Consider the following 25,389-nt stretch of genomic DNA (forward strand, 5'->3'; position numbering starts at 1 on the left):
TTTCCAAAAGCAGGTTTGTTTTAAACAAAATCCTGACTCAATTAAAGTTTATGTGGGTTTTAGATGGTGAAATGGTATACAGTTTTGAATATGCTGTAAGAAGTATCACAGGAGTTCCATTTAGACCAGCTGTTGTTACTTCTGATAATCAACATTTAGTAATGTCAGGAGCTGATAAAACAAACAGAGATTGCATTTTTGTATACAATGCACAGAATGGCGCTTTTGTACATAGGATAACACTAAAAATGTGTGCGATTAAGGTAGGGATGACTATGTTTAAGTATATTATTATATCATTTATGTCCAACAGGATGTAGCGGGACTGGTTGCTATGCCTCATAAAGGTCACTTAGTAGCTGTAATGACAACAGACAAAGGAGCAATAATTGACATAAAGTCTAAAAAATATTTACGTACAGTTCCAAAATGGGGTGGCAGTATAACTAAAGATGGAAAATATGGATTGTATGCTCCATCAAGGTATGATTATTTCTTGATATAACAGATAAAATAATTTATAACCTACATATTGTTTTGTTGTCCATTAATATGTGTTTACAATATGTAGAACCTGGCTATTTATATATTGACTATTTGAATTTTAAAGCTCTTTTACAGAGGAATTAAATCATATTTTTTATTAGTTTTAACTGTTTTGGATTTTAATTTAATATATGTATATATATATATATATATATATATATATATATATATATATATATATATATATATATATATATATGTAATGTTTCAAGAATTTGTTTTAAAATGATTGTTTGATTTTTGCAATAATATTTATGTAGGCATTATGTATATAGGTATTTACATTTGTATAAATCTAGAGTTAAAGTTGGATCAAAGATGTAAACATAAATGTATATTGTACATATATAAAAATGTAGCAAATAAGGGGATCAAAATTATATTAAATACTTTATAAAATGCATATTTTAATCTAAGGTTTTATCTGTATGTAAACATTTAATTAATTTTATAGTTACAAGCGTTAACAAATAATGTTCGGATAAACGAAAATTTATTGAAAACGTTCATCTTCACAACATTGCTTATTGAATTAAAGAACGATATCAAAAATACATTGAAATCTTTCATTAATAAAATATTGAAATGGCTTGGTTTCTATAAGCTTTGAATTGCAGTGTTGGTGGAAAATAAACGAAACTATTGCATATTATCATGGCAACTAAATGTTCTGAATTATCTAGTTACCGTGTATAAAATAAATAACGTTGACATAAAATCATAATAAGTCGTAAGTTTCACACATACTAAATTTCGTCAATTGATAAGTAAAAAATATTGTCAGGGTAAAAAAATACGAAAAATTTCTAAAATATTAGATCTGGCTACGTCTACAATTGCAGACGTTATTAAGCATTATTGTGAGAGTGGAAGTGTCCAACCTAAAGGCAAAAGTTCGGATAGACCGGGAATTGTGTCATATACGGACCGACGATTACTAATGAAAATTTGCAAACTGGGACATCGTAACACTTTACGGGATATAACAGCACAATGGAACGCAGAAACAGGAAAAAATATCAAGGAAATGCTGCAGGAAATGGATACTTACAGAAATTTTAATTTTTCATTGAATGCGTAATTTTTTCATTACTCGTAATGTTTTAGGCAAAAGAAAAACAACCTCTGCTAGCAGAGAAACTAAAAGCAAATCACTTCAATTAGACAAGATCGAAGATTTCATCGACCGTTGATGTCTAGTCCAGAGTCATATTCAGTGACGAATCAAAATTTGGAGTTTGCTTGGGGGACTTTCGAAAACGGGTTATTAGAAGTAAAAACGAAGCATTTCCTAAAGATTGCTTCAAAAAAAACTTTGTGAAGTTCCCCAAAGAAATTCTGATTTGGAGGAACATGTCATCAGAGGGTCTAGGAAGATATGAGGTGGTGGAAGGCACACAAGTATCAAGAAATTGCGAAAAATAGTCTTGTTTAAAATGGTTGAATTTTATATTTCAGCAGGACGACGCTGCATGCCATATGGCTAAAACAACTAAAAAATAAATTGCGTTAGGCTTTCACGGCCATCGTCTAACTTATTAAACTGTTTATTCGGGCTGTTGGGCCGTTGTCTTCTGTTGAGATTTGTTCTCGACGTTTCGCCAACACTAGGGGTTGGCATCTTCTGGAGATGTTGATGCTTCGCTTGTAAGCAGAAACTGACGACGCGTTGTACTACGGAGGCAATATTTATAATTCCCACTCGCCTCCCCTCCACTGGTTTCGGCTTGAGGGGGCGTGTCGTTGTTTATACTAGCTTTTCTATCTCCGTGTTTGGCGGGAAGGGCGTTTGTGGATTTTAATACTGGTATCCATGTTTTGTTGATTTTTAGTCCTTCTTCTATCCTATTGAAATTGTTTGGGTGCTTGTATATTTCCACCGCTTCCCGATATAACCGTGGGTAGTACTGTGAAGTTTTGTCCAGCATCTGTGTTTCTTCAAATAGTATTCGATGTTCTCCGCTTCCCAAAGCGTGTTCGGCAACGGCAGATTTGTCGATATGTCCTAAACGACAATGGCTTTTATGTTCATTTAGGAGATAGAAAAGCTACTATAAACAACGACACGCCCCCTCAAGCCGAAACCAGTGGAGGGGAGGCGAGTGGGAATTATAAATATTGCCTCTGTCGTCTCCGGTGTAATTAATAAACGTAGGAAAAACCGATTGCAACTTGGTGCAAGTTTCCATGTTTATTAATTTATCCAACTATTGCGCAATATGGTGTAATATTGCGTAGTTGGCCGGTACGCTCTTATTGTGGCATGACCTTGAGGAGGCAATGCCATTGTGGTTTTATTAAGGTGGTAAATAAAACACATTCTTTCTAAGAAGAAAAAAACTCAGCTTCAGAGTCTTAGAAAGATTCAGAGCCCTTCGAGCAAAGTGCTCTAGGGAGCTACCCTACACGGGTAAAACCATGTGTTGACACAGACTTCACTACTGACTGAGAGCGAGATCCGAAAAATGTCCCATATTTAAAGATAATTAACTTTTATATGAAACCTTTTCATTTCTCGACCAATTAGATTTAATTATTTGTTCCAGAAGGAAGGGCGATGAACATCGAAGTGCGTGATTGGTGGCACTTGATGACATCCCCCCTGCTTTGGAGACTCTGAGGCTGATAAAAAAAGATGATTTTATTAAAAAACTTAAGAAAACAATTTTTTTTACAAATCACATATAGGAAAGAAAAGAAAAATGCATAAAATGTATCAAATATAACATGAAATATATCGAAATGAATATGTCTATATTGTCAAATTACTTACAAGTCCTCTAACACTCACTGCACTCGCGTACACTCGCGTAGCGCGCACTTACACTGCACAAAAACACTCACAGGCGTTGGTCGGTGTTGTGGACAGCATCTGCAGGTCCATCCTCGACGACGTGCTCGTTCTACGGCGGCTTCGTCCTCTCTAGCTGTACATTTCCCCTCTGCATGTCACCGGTGGGTTTGCCTGAGCCTCCGTGGTGCTCTGGACCACATAATGGTAGGGCAGGCAGTGACTGGCCACTGCGGAGACATCCACTGCATCAGGTACTTAGCATCAAGTAGGCTGGCTCGTCGGAGATGTGGCACATCGACGGTTTCAGGGCTGCAGAAGGTGGATATCGGCATGTTAGTGTGGTGTACTAACATCCGATGCTTCTCCCCGCTGTCTTCTTGAGTGATTTTGATGCAGGCATCGTGTTGGAACTATTTGCGATTTTCGATCGCGGAGCATGAGAACTCTGACATCTCGGAGTCGTGGTAGAGTTCGTTGAAGGTTGGGCGCCATGTCGTCTCCGGTGTAATTAATAAACGTAGGAAAAACCGATTGCAACTTGGTGCAAGTTTCCATGTTTATTAATTTATCCAACTATTGCGCAATATGGTGTAATATTGCGTAGTTGGCCGGTACGCTCTTATTGTGGCATGACCTTGAGGAGGCAATGCCATTGTGGTTTTATTAAGGTGGTAAATAAAACACATTCTTTCTAAGAAGAAAAAAACTCAGCTTCAGAGTCTTAGAAAGATTCAGAGCCCTTCGAGCAAAGTGCTCTAGGGAGCTACCCTACACGGGTAAAACCATGTGTTGACACAGACTTCACTACTGACTGAGAGCGAGATCCGAAAAATGTCCCATATTTAAAGATAATTAACTTTTATATGAAACCTTTTCATTTCTCGACCAATTAGATTTAATTATTTGTTCCAGAAGGAAGGGCGATGAACATCGAAGTGCGTGATTGGTGGCACTTGATGACACCTCCGTAGTACAACGCGTCGTCAGTTTCTGCTTACAAGCGAAGCATCAACATCTCCAGAAGATGCCAACCCCTAGTGTTGGCGAAACGTCGAGAACAAATCTCAACAGAAGACAACGGCCCAACAGCCCGAATAAACAGTTTAATAAACTAAAAAATAGTTTGAAAACAACATTAAAGTCTTCTCATGACCTTCAAAGAATCCAATCTTTAATGTTATTGAGACACTGGCATAAGATGAAACATAAATTGCAAAATAATTCCCAGAGAACTGTCGCGTCGCCGACTTGAAGAGAAAATTAGGTAAATTGTGGAATAGTTTCAACCACGAGTTGTGCCGATCCTTAGTAAGAACAATGCCAGACAGGATTGCCGCGATTGTAAAGGCACGTGGCGATGTAACCCCATATTAAAATATGAATTTTCTGAACATTTAGTTGCCACAATATTATGCAATATTTTTGTTCATTTTTCTGCAAACACTGCAATTCAAAGTTTATAGAAACCAAGACATTTCAATATTTTATTATTAATGATAGACTCTAATGTGTTGTTGTTTTATTTGTCCTAACATTTAGTTTTTAGGACTAATACAATATATGTAAAAAAATCAATGCAAATGAATTATTAAAAATAATATTTTACATGTTTTCAGAGGAGGACTGGAACTGATAGAGTTGAAGAAAGGTCAAACATTTAGAACTTTCATACCCAAAGTTGCAGAGGGTGTGTTTTCTATAATTTGTCGATTTAACAGTACTGATGAGTATGTGCTCTACTATCATAGTGGGAGAAAAACATTACGAGTGTTTAGGTAAGCTAAATTATTATAGATTTTTTAACAGAATACATAGAAGTTACATAACAGCATGAAGGTTGAGAAGATAGAGACCCTGTGAACTATGTTGCCAAGAAGTGAATGGTATAGTTGTGTGTACTTGCAGGAGGAAGAATATTTCCATCTCTACTTGTTGTATGTTTTATCACTAGCTTTAATAACTCGTTAAGTATATATGTTTTCAGAATGTGTAAATCTTTGGATGTAAAATGACTGTACTTTGAGAAAACTCTTTTATTGTATTCTTATTTTTAATTTTTCTAAGCACATATACTTATGTATAGTTAGTCAAACTGTGACCTATGAGATCTAGTGTGTTTCTCTTACTTACAGTTTTCTTGATAAATTTTCAGTGACTATACTGTATTATTTTAGTTCTATTAGTTAGATCTAGAATCGTTAAATTATATGTATTTTGAATTTCTCATCACTTGGGAAAAGCGCGCAATTTTCTTTTTTTTTTATGGTATTCACAACCTCTCTTTCTTTCTTTTAGATGTTGTAAAACTGCTTGATTAGTCACTCTCTCCGTATACGATATCCTTAACATTCTGCGGTAAGCGCACATCTCGAAAGCTTGGATTTTGTAAACATGCTGAAACGGATCCATGTTAATTTCAAATGGATCATTTTTTAACAATACATACATCTGACACTTGTGAACCCCCTCCCTTCCAGTACCACAGACCCTTAATTTTAAATAGGGAATATTTATTTATTAACAGAATCCATTTACAAAAGTTTTAACAAAGCTATACCTTAAAAACAAAAAATTTTTAAAATATCAAACATCTCAGAATAATAAACTACTACAGCTAACTTTAATATAGCTATCAAGGTTAGACTAGTATTGACATGTAAAAGAGATCACTATTTATAAAATACCTTTTTGTTGTTTTTTCAGTTGTTTTTTAAATAAACTAATTTTGGAGTCAGAAATATTTATTTGTCATGGCATTTAGTAGACTCTGTACCAATCGTGTAGTTGGTTCATTAATACCATACTTAGTGTGGTGAAATGGCACTGAAACGATATCTGATTGTCTGTTGTTTCTACTGTGTACTAATGAATGATGACAATTGAGGAGCATCTATAATAGCATTAATGACTTTGTTCAGCAAACATAAATCTAAAAATGTCCCCCTTGACTCAAGTATTGGTAAATCAATACTCTCTCTTTCCCACTGATAGTCATATTCCTCTCTCCGGTAAACACTTCTAAAGGCTACTATCCTCAAAAATTTATTTTGAACCCTTACAAGCCCTGTTCAATGTAACAGTTGTATGATGGGAACCATACAACTGATCCATACTCTAGATTGGGCATAACAAGACCACAATTAAGTCTTCTAAGTGTGAACAAAGACAGGTCTACAGATATGCGTTGGATAAATCCCAGTACTTTCATCGCGAATGACAGTTTAGTGTCTAACCAGATTCCCAAGTCTGATACTTCATTTTTGGAGGCCAATGGCAAGTTGAGTAAACAAACGTAATTTGTTTTTTTTTGCCTCGAAAATGTCATTTTATGAGATTTGTTTATGTTAAGTGACATTTTGTTTAAACTGCACCAATTATAAAACAATTTAATATCTTCCTGTAATAGAACAGCATCTTTTCAGGATTGAAATTTTCCAAACAGTTTTACATGATCCGCAAATATAAGAACATTACAATTTCTGATTTTTTGTACTAATAGGAGCCTTGCATCACCCCTGATGGTACCGTTATTTCAAATGAGATATCACTCCCCTAGTTCACTGTCTGCATACAGCCACTAATAAATTCTGAAATCCATTGAAAAAGGGGATCCACAATACCCAAAGCTCTTAGTTTTTATAACCATCCAGTTTTTATATCCCATGGTTGACCAGATCAAATACTTTGGAAAAGTCAGTATAGATCGAGTCAACCTAGAATCCCTCTTTAAAGCTGTTTTGACATATAAAACTAGATTGGCATTTGTCAACCTCCCTCTCAGAAAACCAAATTATTCAGGATTAAAAATGCCTCTAAAACTCCATGTCAATTTCTTACTAACCAAACAATCAAGCAACTTGGGCAGCTCTGACTGATTACAGACAGCTTGATAGTTTGATATGTCGGTACTTGCAGCTAATTTAAAAATTGGCTTTAAAAAATTTTTCTTTCAGAGACTGGGAAACCTACCAGTACCAATAAATTTGTTAAAAATAAATAAAATTGATTTTGTAAGTACACATAAGCATTTTTTCAGAAAATAAGCTGGGATACCATCTGGCCTCACACATAATCGATTTTTACAGTTTGCAATAGCATCATAGACTTCATTTGCTAAAGTGTTATGGAACTCAAACAAATTGAACTGTCAAAACTAAAAGAAGGTAAAGTATCTGGTTGTTCATCCAAGTAGACTGACGACAAAATATTCTGCAAATATATTGGCAGAGTCCTTGACATTTAAGCCAACCCTGTCATTATAGACCATTCTGATGGTAAATTATACCCATTTCTTTTGCTTTTATTGTAAGACCAAAAAATTTTGAATTATCGGAAATGTTGTTTTGTATCATATCTAAATACTGTTTCAGACAGTCTGCTCTTTTTCACATTGATTTCTCAAAGCCTCAAAAGGGTTATAATCATCTTGCCGACCACTAATATTAAATTGCTTGTGGGCCTGATTTTTACATATAATTGGGATATGCAGCTCTGAGGAAGACCAAGAGGGGAAAAATGAGGTTTTATATTTCTTTAGTGGAACAAAGTGTTATATCAGTGTGTAGATTATATCACAAAAAACGACCACTATATTATCAACTGTCCCATTGAGAAACAGTCCCTCCCAATTTATACTATTTAAATAATGATTTATTCAAAAGTAGTCAACATTTCTGAAATCATAAAAATATTGCTCGTAATTCATAAAATCAGCTTACTTCACACAAAAGTTCAAAACTGATAGCTGTGTGATTTTATTGTGTGTGAAGATATTCTCAAAAATTTTATCTATTACTGGATTGACATTAATAGATTACAAATTACTAAAAATATGGTCCAATGGAACTCCCTTGCTGTTCAAAATCTCATTCTTTTGAAAGAAGTTATAGAAACTAAAGAAATTTGCCACAATACCTACAGACTCATTTTCAGTGCAAGCCACTGTCAAGTCAACTCATGAGAATAGACCATGTGTAGCCCATAATTAGACAGGTATTTCATTGAAGAATTCAGGCATCCATGATTTTTCTTTTCGTATTAACTCTGTTCTTGTGAAAAAGTATCAGTTTAATTATTGGAACTGTTGTTGGTAGTGTTTAACAGCGATATTAAATAAGTATTCTTTAAATTCATTCTAAATGGTCTATTCTTTCACAGAATGCATTAAAATTATTTCAAAATTGTTTTTGAAAATAGAAAGTATGCAATGAGGACATTAGGACGAAATTATTTAATCAACTTCATCAAAATACGGAAATTTATCACTCATACATATTAATCCTAGTTAAAAAATTCATGAAATAGGATCAGTAGCTGATTCAAAAAGGGAGTGTCAAAGAGTGTGTTAGGACTGAAACAGCAGAAATAACTATTTTAGGTTAATGGTTTAGGTTAATTAACCATGTTAATTTAAAACCTACTTGAAGTATTAAAAAATAGCTCAAGAATCTGGTTTTTCACACACTGCTGAAACATTACAAATTTCATCCCTATAAAATACACTTGATCACACAGTTGATCCCATTTTGACAGATATAATCGAAAATAATAACGCACTCAGAAGATGATCTGTTTTCTCAACAAGAACGTGCCCCTCTACATTATAGCATAAATATAAGGCAATACCTTAATGAACGGTTTCCTAAACAATAGATTAGATGAAAGGGTTTTATTAAATAGCCAGAAGATACCCCAATTTAACTCCTGGATTTATTTATAAGAGGGTATACAAAAAGCAAGATTTACAATATCATTCCTGCTTCATTGGAAGAATGAAGACAATGAATATTGCATGAATATAGTCCACACCATATAACGGGTGTTTTTTTTAGAGGTATAGAAGTAGAAGTTGGCAACACGTTTTATAAGGGGCGGCCATTTTGACAGCTGTCAGGTGATTATTATTTACTTTAGTTTGACATTTCAATATGAATAGACTGACGCCTGAACAACGCTTTCAAATTGTGCAAATTTATTTTGAAAATCATAGTTCTGTTCGGAATACGTATCGCGCACTACGTCCAGTTTATGGTATACATAATCGCCCATCAGAGCAATTAATTCGATCAACTGTGGAACGTTTTCGCACCACGTTCACTCTTAATGATAATACGCATCCACAGAGACGTCGTACAGTGCGTACAGAAGATGTTGTTGCTGCTATTGAGCATAGTATAGAGGAAGACCCGAATCAGTCTATACGCCATCGTGCACAGCAGTTGGATATGTGTTCATCCACTTTATGGAAGATTTTGCGAAAAGATCTTGGTTTGCGTGCTTACAAAATTCAACTCGTGCAGGAATTGAAGCCACACGCTCACCTAGCAAGGCGTAGATTCGGTGAATGGGCCCAAAACGAAATTGCCGTTGATCCCGACTTTCATAAGCGAATTTTGTTTAGCGACGAAGCTCACTTTTGGTTAAATGGCTACGTCAACAAACAAAACTGCCGTATTTGGAGTGAAGATAATCCTCAAGTGTATGTTGAGAAACCACTATATCCAGAAAAATTGACTGTTTGGTGAGCTTTGTGGGCTGGTGGAATCATTGGTCCGTACTTCTTCAAAAACAATGCTGGCCAGAACGTTACAGTCAATGTTGACCGCTATAGAGCCATGACTACTGACTTTTTTATTCCTGAATTGAACAACCATAATGTGTAGGAGCTCTGGTTTCAGCAAGACGGCGCAACATGTCACACAGCTCGTGCCACAATCGATTTATTGAGGGAAACATTTGGTAACCGCATAATCTCGCGTTTAGGACCCGTGAATTGGCCTCCAAGGTCGTGCGATTTAACACCGCTAGACTATTTTCTGTGGGGTTATGTGAAGTCGCTAGTCAATGCCAATAAGCCTGAAACGATTGACGAACTGGAGGACAACATTCGCCGCGTTATTGCCGATATACGGCCACAAATAGTGGAAAAAGTCGTCGAAAATTGGACCTCCAGATTAGACTACGTCAGAGCCAGCCTTGGTGGTCATATGCCAGAAATCATATTTAAAATATAATGTCAAAAAATTATCTTTCAAATAAAGTTAATTTCCTGTTCATATAAAAAATAATCTTTGTTTTATTCCATTTTAAAGTTCTATACCTCTAAAAAAAACACCCTTTAGTATAATTGTGTGACCAAATACTATAAGGAGTAGTCCCATATAATGCAGTCCCATGCATGTTTCTTAATAAAATAAAATAAATTAAAATAAAATTAATAAAATAAATTAAAATATAATAAAAACCACCACTTTGTACATAGAAGAAAACTATGAAAAACCTTATCTGGAAACTGAATATAAAATAAAGATTTTATTTTATAATCAGTGGTTTATTCAAATGAGACATTTGATCAAATTTCCTTTGATATTAAATATTAAAGTTTAATATTTTCTATTACTAGAATTCCTAGCATTTAAATACTTTTACTTGCTACAGAACCTCTGATGCTGAAATTGTAGCAAATTATAGAGTTCAAGCTGAGCTTACAGCTGTTGAAAGTACTCCAGACGGAAAAGCATTGGTGCTAGGTACTGTAGATGGATGTGTGTCAGTTTTAGCTATTGTTGATACCAGTAAAGATGATATGAATCAATATTTATCAGAAATGCCCTCCAGAGATGAAGAAGTAAGTTGATTCATATTTTAATTGATAATAAATAACTGAATACATACACATTTGGAATTATTTTTACGGAACATAGGATTTTTAATACAATAACTCAGTTTCCCTGATTTGCAATTAACAAGTGTAAATTTCGATATAATGTCGCGATGTTTTATAACTAATTTATTTGTTCCACTGGATTGCCTCTCCTCTGCAGTTTATAGTAGCGTATGTGGCACGCTGACAGTGTTGTTCCGTCTACCAATTTTTCTTGAAAGTCTGGTTTTGTGCAGATAATAAGTAATGTTTTTTAAACATCAATTTTGTTTATGTTCATTAGGTATTATTTAAATTATTAAATTTATACTTAAATATATTTATTAATCCAAATATTGTTTATAATTTCAAAATAAAAAGAGTGTATTATTATTATTTTATTTTTGAAATTCCTTTTTATTTTTAGAAATCTACTTTTTTTAAGCCGTTTTGGCAATAAAACAATCATTTTTTTAGTTAAATAATATTTTTAATCCCTATCTACATTTATAAATACGCTTTTTGGCGAATTTTTACACTTCGCGGCATCAAGGCATGAATTGACTTGACGATGATAGTTTGTGAAGGTGCGGTAGTAGGATATTAACTGGAGAGGGACTCCAGTCGAACAAATGAATTAATTATATAACATCGCGACATAGTATTGGAATTTACACTGGTTAATTGCAAATCAGAGGATCTGAGTTGATATATTAAAAATCCTATGTTCCATAAAATTTTTTCTAAATCTGTATGTGGTTATTATAATAGTGTTGGGTCAGATAATCAAAATTTTGAAGAAACACTGTCCAGCAAAATTAATTGGACAATAAGTTTATTTTAAGTAAAATTAAAAAGTAGTAGAAAAATTTAAATTCCAATAAAAACATTTTATTGTATGTTCAATACCAAACCATAAAATAAAAAATAGTTCCAAAATATTGATTAATAAAAAATAAATAAAAAATTTGCAAAATTTTTTTATTCCACAGTAACATATTTTTTAAAATCGAAATCATAAAATAATTCTGTGTTTAATAAATAAATTGTAATAATTATAATAAATGGTTTTTCTAACCCGGACTGGGGATCAAACTCACATTGCTAAATCATTTGGAAGGGAATGTGAGCCAGTCGCCTAGTCCGCTTGGCTATCTAATATGTTTTAGATTAACTTATTTTAAATTTGTATTAGTTGTAGTCTGTCCCTGCTAAAGGGGGCACCGATACAACCACACTTCCCACCAAAAAACACACACCAGATAATGTAGATGATTGCAACATTACAAGTTAGGATACCTAATGATGTATTATTGTATGGAGGTGACCAACCTACAACCAAAGAATATAGACGCATATGCCTCTATATTCTTTGCTACAACTGACAAAAGTTTTATTTCAAAACCAACCCTAATCTCAATTTTTTCAATGGCTCTATATATGCTGAATACTATACATATAAAAGATAAGAAATTCTTATGAATTGGTGGCAGGAGTAACAGTCAAATTGGAAATCTACCATACATAGATAAAGGACATGGAGATTGTAGATTACAGATTTCAATCCAGCCTTTAACCTGAAAGACCTTTTATTAAACTTACATCTATGTTTTAGACCAAAAGATCTGGGCTTTTAAGAAAGCTTTAGGTAAAAAATCATAAAATAACAGAAATTTTGATAAGTTGAAAAATATTGGAAAGCATCCTTAACCTATATTGTGAATATTTATAAACATCTATTCAATATTATAGGCAATCGTTTATATTTATTCTATTCAATATTGTTATTCAAATATAAAGTACAAATCAAGTTAAAATATATACCTATACATTGAACACAGGTATTTATTTTGTTATGAATATAAACAGAATTGTAGAAGTAGTATATAATTAAACTAAACGGAATTTCGAAATATGAAAAAGTAGTTTTTAAAAATGTTATTATTACTTACAGCTAATATGCATTGTCCTAATACCACAGAAAACAGTCTATTAACATAAATTTAGAACATTTTTAAATATTTAAACACAAACTTCCAATATTATTTTCACACAAAATGAATGAATGTAGATTCTTCTTCTTTCTTTGATATTCCTGTTATAATCGTCACTAACAATTCAAACAATTGATAGTAGCGTTATTCAGCCAGTTAGCCTTTGTCAAAGGCTATGGTCTCTAACTATGTATTTATTCAGATATCTTAAGTTTGTTCTTATCATATATTTATTAACATATATTTTTTGTTTTAGTGGAAGAAAAAGGTAGATAAAATGAAAGCTCAAACAAGATTTAAGGCTGTGGGATCTATAGCAAGACTATCTACAACATTTTCTAATGAAGCTAATAATAATCAAATTACTGAAAATGGAACAGTTAATGATAATTAAATATATATATATATATATATATATATATATATATATATATATATATATATATATATATATATATATATATATATATACATATATAAGAATTCGACATAACTCAGAACATTCTGTACATAGGTATAGGGAAGTCTTATGAAACTATACCTTATTTTTTGCAGACAATTAGAAAATCCAATAAAATACAGGGTGTTCCATAAGCAAAAATATAACTTTGAAACGCCGCGCTTTATTGTGACACCTTATATATTTCAGAATAATTTTAAAATGTAGTCTTTATCAACCTACATACTACACATTTAAAAAAATTTTAAAATCTTTTAGGTACCTTTTCGCTGTACCTAATCCTCCGTCTCGTTAGTGGTGACTCACGCTGTATATACATATATATATATATATATATATATATATATATATATATATATATATATATATATATATATATAATATATATATATATATAATATATATATATATATATATATATATATATATATATATATATATATATATATATATATATATATATATATTAAATTAAAACAGATAATTTTTTTAAAGTTTAATTTATTTTTTATTGAGAAAGCTGCTTTAAATTGTGTTTATACTATATGTACCTAATAAGCAGGTTAAACGTAAAGCCGAAAAAAATCCAATTTTTGTTTTATTTCTCAAATTAACATTGAATTGAAAGTAAAAGTACGTTAAAAGTAAAAGTATGAAAAAGTTGTGATTTGTGCGATCCAAGTGAAATATTAGAACAGCATAGACGCGTATCCAACAAGACTTCTCCAGGAATTGGAATTTTCGGTGTTTCTAGGAAGAGATTTCATATTTCGTAGCCTGAGATCCACCCTTTTTAGATGTGACCCTCTTCTTTATAATTAAGTAAATCGAATGTGTTAGTTTTCGATAGCCCCTCTGAACATCGGTGGATAGCACTGTAACATACCACTAAGCACCTTTGTTTCTTGAATTAAAATTTAGTGTGATCTCATCAAACCAAAAGTGATAACGGCATCATTAGTGTGATGTAACGTACTACTAAGAACCCCTATTTCTTCAATTAAAATTTTTGTATGATCTCATCACACATAAGTGATGATGTCATCATTAGTGTCATGTTGTGTTCTTCACGACTGATCTTTTGCAGTAACCAAGACAATTTTTCTTATTTTCAGCCAAACGTGTATATACACTGCACTTTGTTGTTCTGATGTACCCTGAACCGCAATTATATGGAATGTGTTCAATTCTTGAAGGGGATAATGATTCTCTTGGATCTTTAGGCTAACTTACACTTTTTTGTATAGTCGTTGTATTGTAGCTGTCACATATTACTATAAGCTGTTTTCAATTCGATCCGTCATACTTTTAATATATTGTAACGAGAATTAAACTCAGGGTTTTAATTATTTATATTTATTTTTATATAAACTTTGAACGCATTTGTTTAAATTCCACCACCAACTATTCAGGTACCTACGCCCTTTTGGATAGCATGACCAGTCAACTTTTTAAAGTGAACCTTTATAGTCAAGAATTAATTATTTCTTCAGAAAACTATTTTTTTAAGATAGGCAACTTGGCGTTAGTATAGAATGTGTTAATAATCCAATGTAAGTTGCAAGATAATTTAATGAATTTCATCATTTCATGCAAGTTTCATCAATTTTTGTTCTTGATTTCGATGTTTTTATTAATTATAAAGTAATATTAAGAACGTGATTAGCCCTTATTGAAATCGTGTTGTATATATGTCGGTCCATATATGTGAAAACTCTTAAAGGAAAAGTGGCAGAGTTAAATTTGGTATATGGGTTCCTCTTCGTCCAATGAACAATCTTGTCTCAATCTCTTCAAACCATAGCTCTTCTACTTCTCCCATTTTTATGTCTCTCCATGAGTCGGACTAGCGGTCCGGACATATTTTACTCATTTTTTGTATCAATAAGTTAGTACCAATAGATCATACCAAAAGTTACATCTGTTTATCCAATAAATATTACTGCAGTAATTCAAATAAAGAAAATATGGATTGTTGGCTAACATCAGAGAGTAAGTGCGAGTAGAATATAAAAAAAATCACGAATATGGAAAATAATGAAAGTTGCAACTTGTCAAATACAGTAAGTACCAGTCTGAGATTTTATCTGTATGCGGAGAGGAGCAAGAAAGTATTAGGAAGATTCTCTGTCCTTATGACTTTACTAGTCTATGGCCGGTTTGTAGTGTACCTATGTGTTTCGGTCCAAAAGATTTAGGTTGATATTATTAAAAAATGTTGTGTTAACCTTGAAAGTTTTTAGTTGTATAAATAAAAATAAAAAAAAAGAGTTTTATTTCATCAGAATTTTTAATTGCAGTGTCTAATAAAGCCGCAATATTTAATTCGCATAATTTTAATAATTAGTTTTATTTTATTTAAAAAAAAACTCATATAATAAAGAAATTTAAAAGTCAGCTAAAGTGATTTCCACTGGACCACTTTTGCTTTAGTTTTGTAGATTTATTATTTCGTATTGTTCTTTTTGCGAGAAACTGTTTAAAACGTTTAGCTTTTTTTTTACTTTTACATTAAGTTACGGAGAATTATTTACAACTGACACTTATTTGTGGTAAATCAGGAATAAGCATCGCATTAGCTATTTTTTATAATTAGGTAGTATTCATATGATTATGGTAATCACCTAACTTCATATTTGATCTGCGTTTTAAATGGACATTCGTTATGAAACTATTTTCACTGCCGGCATCCACTATTACTAATCTTTGTTCTTTTGATATTGGTTTATGAAAATCTTCAATAATGTTATTTTCCAGGTTTTTTCATGCGTAGGTATAAAATGAATGTATGTACGTTTTGTTCATATGAATTGTGGAATGCTGTTCTTTTCGAAACTCTTTTATATTTTGTGAAAAATATGTTTGATATTTGGTTTTCACACAAGTATTCATCTGTTATTTTCATTTTTTCTCCAGCGAAACCTTATGTCATGTAATGCTTTTTTTAATGTAGAGCAGCTAATTTTTGGATTATAATTTTTAATGTATAGATTGAATAGTTGGAATTTATTTCTTCTTAGCCTTCTGTCGTCCATTTTTGGACAAAGGCAGCTCCCAAATTGTTCCATCGATGTCTATCCTGAGCAATATACTTCCAATTTTTTTGGCTTCTCTTTTTATGTCATCTACCTACCCATCTCATCTGTGGGTTTCCTCTTGGTCATCTACCTTTGTAAGGTCTTCAATGTTGCGTCCCAACGTTTTTTTTTTGTCTAGCAGTGTGGTCTGCAAAGCTCCGTTTAAGTTTGGCAATTTTTGTTGTGATATCCTTAACTTTTGTTTTTGATCTTACCCAATCGTTCTTCATTTTATCTGACAGTCGTATACATAATATTACTCTTTCCATTGCCCTTTATGTTGTGGCTAGTTTATTCATATTTGCCTCGTGTATAATCACAAATTAGTCCATTAATTTGTAATCTCATATTAATCTTAATTTCCTGGATTTGTATAATTTCACTGTGTATAATTGTGAAACATACCGTTTAGTTGCTTAACCCAGATATTACTGAAACTTTTATTGTTAACATTTTGAATTAATTTCGAATTTTCATGGAAATTATAGCATATGGAACCAAAAAACACAATCATATATTTTTTTATGACGATACCTGTCAAGTTTTGACATGTTCTTTTAAAAGGACGGTAGTAATATACGGTACCAGATATCATATATATTTTATTAGTATCAATTTACAAAGAATGAAAGGATTTAAAACAAAATTTTGGATGTAAAGGTATTTTGCACTTTTCACACAAAAACTGGACTTTTTTGTGACAATATCCACATCGCGATTGCTTTTCTTGATAAAGAACCAAGTGGTTAATACCGTCATATCTTGAATTGGCTACCGAATTCGAATTCCGCTTAGAAGGTCCGCGTTTTGTTTCTTTTTTAAAAGTTTCCAAAATATTAGTTGCAATAGATCTTCTAAATTCAAGTTGATCCAGTTTACCGTCTTGAGTTTTGTGAATCTGCCACGCATTTTGAATAGCCATATCAACGCAATGAGCAAAAAGGGGAAAATACCATTTCTTTCCTCTTATGGACACTCGATATAAACTGATGTTCTGGTCACTGCGATCAACGCCACCCATGAAGTTATTGTATATTCTAACAATATTTGGTTGAGGAACTTGAATATGTTTTTTCTCTGCTTGTGAAAATCTCTTTACAGAGAAGCAAGTCATTACTGGTACAAAATTGGAAGCAATAGAAACGATATTATTATCATGCCAGCGGCAAACCACTATTCCTGTATTTTTATCAAGACGATACTCGTATTTACCACGTTCAGTTTTTTTCATAATAGATGAACAGGGTAAAGGGCATTTCATGGTGCGATTTTCCCTTACAGTGCCTGTACCAAATATGCCTCTTTGTTTTAGCTCATGCAGTAAATGAATAGAAGTACAATAATTATCAAAAATAAGATGGAATCGCCTTTGAGGCCATACTTCATTCAATCTGTCTGCATAGGATAGAACTACTGATGCACCCAATCCAAGGACTTTATATTGTTCAGGTATTGTAGTGGAATTACCTTAGTAAGGAGAAAACCAAACTATGTATCCCAGACGAAGGGCTCCTACCCATATTTTGTACCCCCAACGGATTGGTTTTCCCTTGATGAATTGTTTTGTGGGATGGCGACCAAAATACGGAACCATTGCCTCATCTATGCTGTGATGTTGTTCTAAAGGGGAAAATTGTTTAAATTTTTTGTTTATTACGTCGAACAGGGGTCGCATCTTGGCAAATCTATCAAATTTATCTAATGACAAGCTATTGCAAACATGCAAAACTTTCATTATGTGGGAAAATCTATCCCTAGATATAGCAGCTACCACCATTGCGTTGTGCGAATCGTCACGATTTTCCCAGTATATGTACCTTTTCGGCACAACCACATAACCACTCAATACAAGAACGCCTATAAAACATCGAATCTCATTTTGAGTAATGTCGTTCAAAAGATTTCTTTGTCCTGCGTAGATGTTAGTGTATTCGGTAACCAAATTGATGACTTCATCATCAAAAAACAAATTGAAAATTTCCATCGGCGACTGAGTCATTTTCGGTCCAAATTGAGTTTTCCAGTAAGTACAATCAGGGTGTTGATACAAGTCTCCTTGAATCCAGTGTGCAGATATTCTCTTCTCTAATTAATGGGGCAGCTTTTCCTTGGACAGAAACAAAGCCAATGGTATATTGTCATCATCCGAATCTTCTTCTGGTAGGCTGGAATTCACAGAATCTTGTGGTAATTCAGTCGCGTTGTCAAAAACAAGTTCTACATCGTTTCTCAACTGACTACCCGGTAAATTATTTATTGTAGTTAGTTCTTCATCGCCGGAGTCGCAATCGGTGACATCATCATTGGCATTTTCTGGGGGAAATATGATCAAACCATCTGGAGGGACTGGGATTTCATCAGAATCAAGCTCTTCTAATAGCTCATGCAATTTGAGAGGCCTCCTGAAACAATACGCACGTTGGTAGTACTAATTACTACCGTCCTTTTAAAAGAACAAAATGAAATCCCAAGCGGCGAGCCTTTGAAACAACGTGACAACTATTCGAGCCAAGAATATACGTACATAAGTCCCTATTATACAATAATCCACATGCCAACGCCGTGAAATAACAGTTTTTTAATTCTAGACTTACCTCCAATTATAAGCATCCATTTTGTAGTCCAAAACCTGGCAATTTACACAGATAACCTCACAATTACAGCATATGCGCGCACTAAAATCGTTAAAACTTGTCGAATGCTGGCTCTTGAAAACACTCCATCTAGAGCCATCTATCAGTTGGTAGCTGTACCTACTAACCTAAATTACGCATAATTTACACTGCCTTTTAAAAGGACGGTAGTAATATCTGGGTTAATTACAGTTTGTTCAACTTCCTGCAAACTATTGCCAAATATTTTATTGAGGAAATGCCTGTAATCATTTCTTCAGTTCAAATTATATTTGCTAGCTTTCAAAAGTCAAAGGTTTTGTTCTATGCAGAGGGCAATATACTTAATTGACGAATCGTATCATTTTTGTGAGATTATAAATATAGCTTCGAGACTAGTTTGGGACGCAGTCTATTATAATTTTTTACCGCAACAACAACTAGAGTGTAATCATCGAGTTAGAATCTATGGAGAAGCTATGAGCATATTAACGTATGTACTAAAAACGGCGTAGGTAGGCGTGGCTAACTGTGAAACCAATATGGCGGTGGGATCATGGCCGGACTCAATAATATTAAAACTACTATAAAAATATGACTAGTTATTCAGAAGATTTAATCATAATCTAAAAAAGTGCAATACATTTTTAATAAACTATGATTTATTTATCCCTCAGTAAACACTAAAAACACGATATATTATACATAAAGATAAATTAATACAGTCAAATACTATTAATTTATTCTCTGAAGTACGGGCCATTCCTTTGTTTACATGTTTGTATACTAACCTGTGGAACGTTATTCCTGAAGATTTTTTATTAATACCGCTTCTGCTACTGCAACTACGTTGAGAACAAGAAACCATTATTATGCCCTATCACAATATACTATTACAGTTTCTATAAAAGTATTATAAAACTAAAAATATTCGAAAAACAACCAACGTAAATAAACATATACGATCTGTCAAAAGTGGCAACACAATATGGCCGAAGTGAGGTCGTTTTTAGTCACGTGATGCCCTCTCTATAGATTCTAACTCGATGAGTGTAATCATTCAGTAGATGTCAATAAAACTATATTTTACTCCACGACTTCAACATTGTATTTTATCAGTGGCGGCCGGTCAGGGTCGGCAGTGCCGACTAACACCTTTATAGATATTATAGATTTTTTTTTTAATATTTAATTTAATCAGTATTTCAATAATTAATTGTGGCAGGTAATCAGTTGATGTCATTTGTTTCTGTGAAATAAAAAAAATATCTGTGAGATAATAAAGACTAAATTTTATTCATGGGTTTTAAAAGAATTCGACCAGACTAAATTTTATTCATGGTTTTTAAAAGAATTCGAACACTCTGAGCGTTAAGTGATCCCTGCGTAAGACACTTTTCAAATTAATAATCCGAAATCGGAGACGTTTGACGATTTACATGTAAAAATCAACGGAATTTTAGTTGATGAGCAACTAAACATACATTTCTTTCCATATGAATATAATTACCAAGTACGGCAAATTTAAATTTGCCGATGTTTCGTTTGGATTGGTGATTGGTCGCGAACTGTATAATACCTTGCGAGCGCGGGATGAAATGTTATTTCGGGATGGAAAGTACTTAAGAACTTAAGTAGTGAAGTGAAGTGATATTGAGTGCACGAACTAGCTTTTCTTTCTGTGATGTATTTTTATTTTCTAAAGTAATACTGTGATACGTTACGTCTGCCGTAAATAGTTAAAGGTTAAAGGGTTTTTTGATATATTAGAAGTTTTTTTTTTAATTAAAGTGTAAATTCACGTAAATTAACCTAAAAAATGCAAACTATGGGAGAAACTGTAAGTATTGATAAATCTGGTATTGTAAATTATATTTTGCAAAATGGGTTTTCATCTATTCCATACGAAGAACAAATTGTTATTAAAAATAAGGGGCGTCCTTTGCCCAAAATGTCCCGGCTTATAAATATTAGTGCGGGGGCTAAGGGAAGTAATAGATCATTTTCAGATAATTGGTACCACAAGTACTCATGGCTTAGCGGGAGTGAAATAAAAATCAAACTTTTCTGTTGGCCTTGCATTTTATTTTCGACAAATAGGGGCAATCAAAATCCGTGGTGTGAATCTGGTTACGATAATTTAAAGGAATTATTTAGAGCTTTACATAAACATGATATTTAAAAGATCATACATACAACCAGATTAAATTAAATTTATTTGGAAACAAAAATATTTATGTTTCATTAGATAATGCCCAACGTGAAAATGCTATTAAACATAACGAAATTGTAAAAAATAATCACGCAGTTTTACGTCGTTTAATTGATATTGTAATTTTTTTAAGTTGTCAGGAATTATCATTTAGGGGACACGATGAATCGGAGCATTCGTTAAATCAAGGTAATTATAGAGAACTAATAAAAATGTTTAAGAAATACGATTTGGAATTTTCTAATTTACTTTCTGATTCGAAGACATTTAGCGGTGTATCCAAAACAATCCAGAATGAATTAATAGAATCAATTAGTTACATTTTGAGTAACGTTATTGAATCTGAAATTCAGGAAACCATTTGCTGTTCACTAGAAGTAGATGAAACTACCGACATCATGTCATTCACAATTATCAATTGTTCGATACGCGTTACGTGGTAATATTTATGAGAGGTTTTTAGGTTTTACAGAAGTGAGTAAAAGCCATAAGGCAGAATATATTTTTGGTGTTTTAAAGGGCAGATTAAAATTTTTTGATATCAAAAATAAATTGGTAGGGCAAACTTATGACAGCGCTGCCGTGATGTCTGGTGAATTGAATGGTCTCCAGGCAAAAGTTAAAACTATTGCATCGCAAGCTTTATTTACTCACTGTCATGCGCAAAGAATGAATTTAGTTTTGCAGGATACATGTAAAAAAATTAAAGAATGTCGTCTTTTTTTGCCAGTTTAAGCGGATTTGCTTAATTTTGCCAAAAAAAAAAAATGCCAACAGTTAGTCAGACGCGATGGAATTTTAAATCTCGGTTAGTTTTCACTGTAGCAGATTTTCGTGAACAGCTTTTGGAAGTTTTTGATTTTATTATTGAATGCGACGATTTTGAAAGTGATGATATCTCGATCCGCGCAGCAATCGGTTTGAAAACTTTATTAAATGATTACTCTTTTAACATACTTTTAAATATTTTTAAGAAAGTGTTTACACAAATCAATTTGATATTCAATGTTGTTCAAAATCAGTTAACTGACATTATTCATTCCAAAAATAGAATAACAAAACTGGTGCAAAGTCTCAGAGATTTTCGTAATGATAGTAATTTCCAGTATATACGCAGTGACGTTTTGGACTCGCTTGATATTTCCGAACCCCCCAAAAAAAGACAAAGGCATGACACAGAAACAGATCTCGAAAAACGAGTATATTTTGAAATTTTGGATACTATTATTATGCAAATAGATACTCGTTTTTCAAATTTTGAAGATTTGCAAATTTTTGAACTCTTTGACGATTCAAAATTTAAAAGTTACGCCAAAGAATTTCCAAGATATTTATTAGACAGGTTAATTAAAAATTATCCATCATTCTTTAATAAAATAAAATTAGAAAACGAATTAAAAGTTTTATATGCTGATCCAAATATTTTCGGAAGGTGGGATAAGTTACAAGATATGTATAATTTTATATACTGCAATTCATTACAACAAACTGTTACCGAAATTAATAAATTGTTGTCATTAATTCTCTCATTACCACCAACGTCTGCCTCAAATGAACGAGATTTCTCTTGTGTCAAAAGAATCAAAACGTATTGTCGAAACACCATGAAACAAGAAAGAATGTCAAGCTTGTCTCAAATGTCAATAGAAAAAAAAACTTTTAAAATCTCTCCAAAACTCTAATAAATTTTACGATGAGTTCTTCCATCATAATTTGGAGGAAGTGGTTTAAATTGTTACCCGTTGATGCCATATGTTGACTAATTTGTAGTTTTGAAGACGTCTTCTAGGGCTAGATTAAAAAGCTTTGGCGATATTACGTCACCTTGTCTAACTCATATCCTAATGGTCATGGGATTTGTATTTTCGTTTAGTTGTACTAAACGAGTCGATCTCGAATATATTCTACAATCGATAATAGCTTGTTCTATGGCCTACGTCTCGATACTATCAAATGCCTTTTCATAGTCTACGAAGGCAAGAAATACGGATAGTTGGTATTCATTTGCTTCTCTATCAACGTTCTCATTGTCAGCAGATGGCCTAATTTACTATATCCTATACAGGCTGGCGGCTCTACTATATCCTAATAAGGCTCGTAAAAACAACTATGAGTAAAGTGATCTGCAGAGTGCAAATACAAGGCGATATGTCACAAGCGTTTGAAACATATGCAGGGTTACGGCAGGGAGACGCGCTGGCGTGCCTTCTCTTTAATATAGCGTTAGAAAAGACTATAGGAGATGCCGAGTTACACAATAGGGGAACAATCTTTAATAAATCAACGCAGATTATGGCTTACGCTGACGATCTGGATTTGATCGCACGTACTACACGAGGACTTAAAGAGATGACTTCCACCTTCTTGACAGCCGCACAAAATATGGGCCTTAAAATAAACGAGGAAAAAACCAAAATGTTAGCATCTATTCCAAATAACAGAGATAGAGCTAGAAACGCAGAAGAAAACTTCAGTATAGACCAATATAATTTTGAGGTAGTAAATAAGTTTACATATTTGGGTTCTCTCATAACAAACGATAATGACACATCTGAAGAAGTAAAACGGAGGGTACTGCTAGCAAACAAATGGTATTTTGGACTAAGCAAGCAGCTAAAAAACAGAAATTTAAGCCAGAAAACCAAACTAATAATATATAGAACACTCATCCTACCAGTGCTGACATATGGGTCAGAAACATGGACCATCTCCAAAACAGACGCAAATCTTCTGCTCGTCTCCGAAAGGAAGATACTAAGAAGAATAATGGGCGCATTCTGTGAGAATGGTATTTGGAGAAGGCGATGTAATTTCGAATTGTACGAGAAGTATAAAAAAATAGTAAATGGTAGAGATGTAATATCCTTCATAAAAATAGGTAGGCTTAGATGGGCTGGACATGTGTCAAGAGCAAATGAAAATTACCCACCCAGACGAACTCTATTATCGGTCCCAGTGGGAAATAGGAGTAGAGGCAGACCACGACTGAGATGGAGGGACGGTGTGGACGAGGACGCAAGGAAAATCGGCGCGGCAAATTGGCAACGGTTGGCAATGAACAGAAACGACTGGCGAAATAGACTGGGGAAGGTCAAGGCTCAACTAGAGCTGTAGCACCACTGATGATGATGATGATACAGGCTGGCGGAAGCCAGCCTGTTGAACCGGTTGATAATTATCCATTTTGTAAGTCAGCCGATTGTTAATAACTCTCATAAACAGCTTGTATAGGCACTTTACTGAGAAACGATATAGGTATGTAATTCTTTAGTCCCCTTTTTTGTGCCAGATTGATGGAATTTATTTAGCAACATTATAATATTAACATTAACATTGAGTTTAAATTATTTAAATATAAATTAATTTAAAATGCCATAAGAAAATAGCTTCAGAACAATATTAAGAAACCGTTATGGGCCCAGCGTTATTCAAAATTTTCGGAGATTGGAAATTCTATACAAGAAACTGGCACATTGTCAAAATTCAATCAAATTTTTACGAAGATGTAGAGACAACAACCTAATACCAAAGGGCTTGAAGTTACGTCCAGCATATTCAAACATTATAATAATTATGAATCGGCTAAGAAATTTTTACAAATATCCTATAAGTTCGTTTTAGATACGTCTTTTTTCGTCTTTTTTATTCAGTGTCGAAAAGTTCTCCTTGAATAGATTTTATTTGCTTTTAACTTCTCTGCATACTTCTTAAACTTAAACCAGTTGTTTCAGCAAGGACCTCTTGTCTGACCTTTTTGAAAGTTTTTTAGATATTTATTTTCAATAGCTTTTCGTAGCAGGAACTGTTAGTCACTGTTATCTACTGCGTTTAAGAGAGGCTTTTACAAATGGAGCTTGTCAGACTTTTTGTTATACTTGAGAAACTAACATATACTATTGTAGTGCAGGTACTGCACACTAAGATGTTATGGCAACAGGGAGTCAGCAACTTCAACAAAGTTTCAATCCGCCCGATGAACTCTACAATTCAATTGTCTCAATATCTGGTAAAAGTCTGATATACATTTAGTAGGTATCTCTTTGTAGTAGGTT

General features: G+C 33.1%; 2 protein-coding genes across 4 annotated transcripts in view; one reads left to right on the forward strand and one right to left on the reverse strand.

Annotated features, from left to right (window-relative positions):
• Positions 1–13,086, reverse strand: part of Nipped-A (Transcription-associated protein Nipped-A) — a 199,036-nt gene extending 185,950 nt beyond the window's left edge. The window contains exon 1 of one of the 2 annotated variants that reach the window (XM_072522929.1): positions 12,935–13,086. The gene's annotated coding sequence lies outside the window, so the exon portion shown is untranslated. The remainder of the gene's footprint in view (positions 1–12,934) is intronic. The other variant, XM_072522930.1, reaches the window with a different exon arrangement.
• The window catches only part of LOC140434572 (NACHT and WD repeat domain-containing protein 2), a 114,546-nt gene extending 100,847 nt beyond the window's left edge, over positions 1–13,699 (forward strand). Inside the window, exons 25-29 of one of the 2 annotated variants that reach the window (XM_072522931.1) lie at positions 64–263; positions 314–483; positions 4,957–5,115; positions 10,778–10,967; positions 13,233–13,699. In XM_072522931.1, the coding sequence (XP_072379032.1) occupies positions 64–263; positions 314–483; positions 4,957–5,115; positions 10,778–10,967; positions 13,233–13,370 (857 nt within the window). In that variant the 3' untranslated portion in view covers positions 13,371–13,699. The remainder of the gene's footprint in view (positions 1–63; positions 264–313; positions 484–4,956; positions 5,116–10,777; positions 10,968–13,232) is intronic. The other variant, XM_072522932.1, reaches the window with a different exon arrangement.
• Positions 13,700–25,389: the final 11,690 nt, after the last annotated feature.

This window comes from Diabrotica undecimpunctata, chromosome 2 (genome assembly GCF_040954645.1).
Source record: "Diabrotica undecimpunctata isolate CICGRU chromosome 2, icDiaUnde3, whole genome shotgun sequence".
Taxonomy (NCBI): Eukaryota; Metazoa; Arthropoda; class Insecta; order Coleoptera; family Chrysomelidae; genus Diabrotica; species Diabrotica undecimpunctata.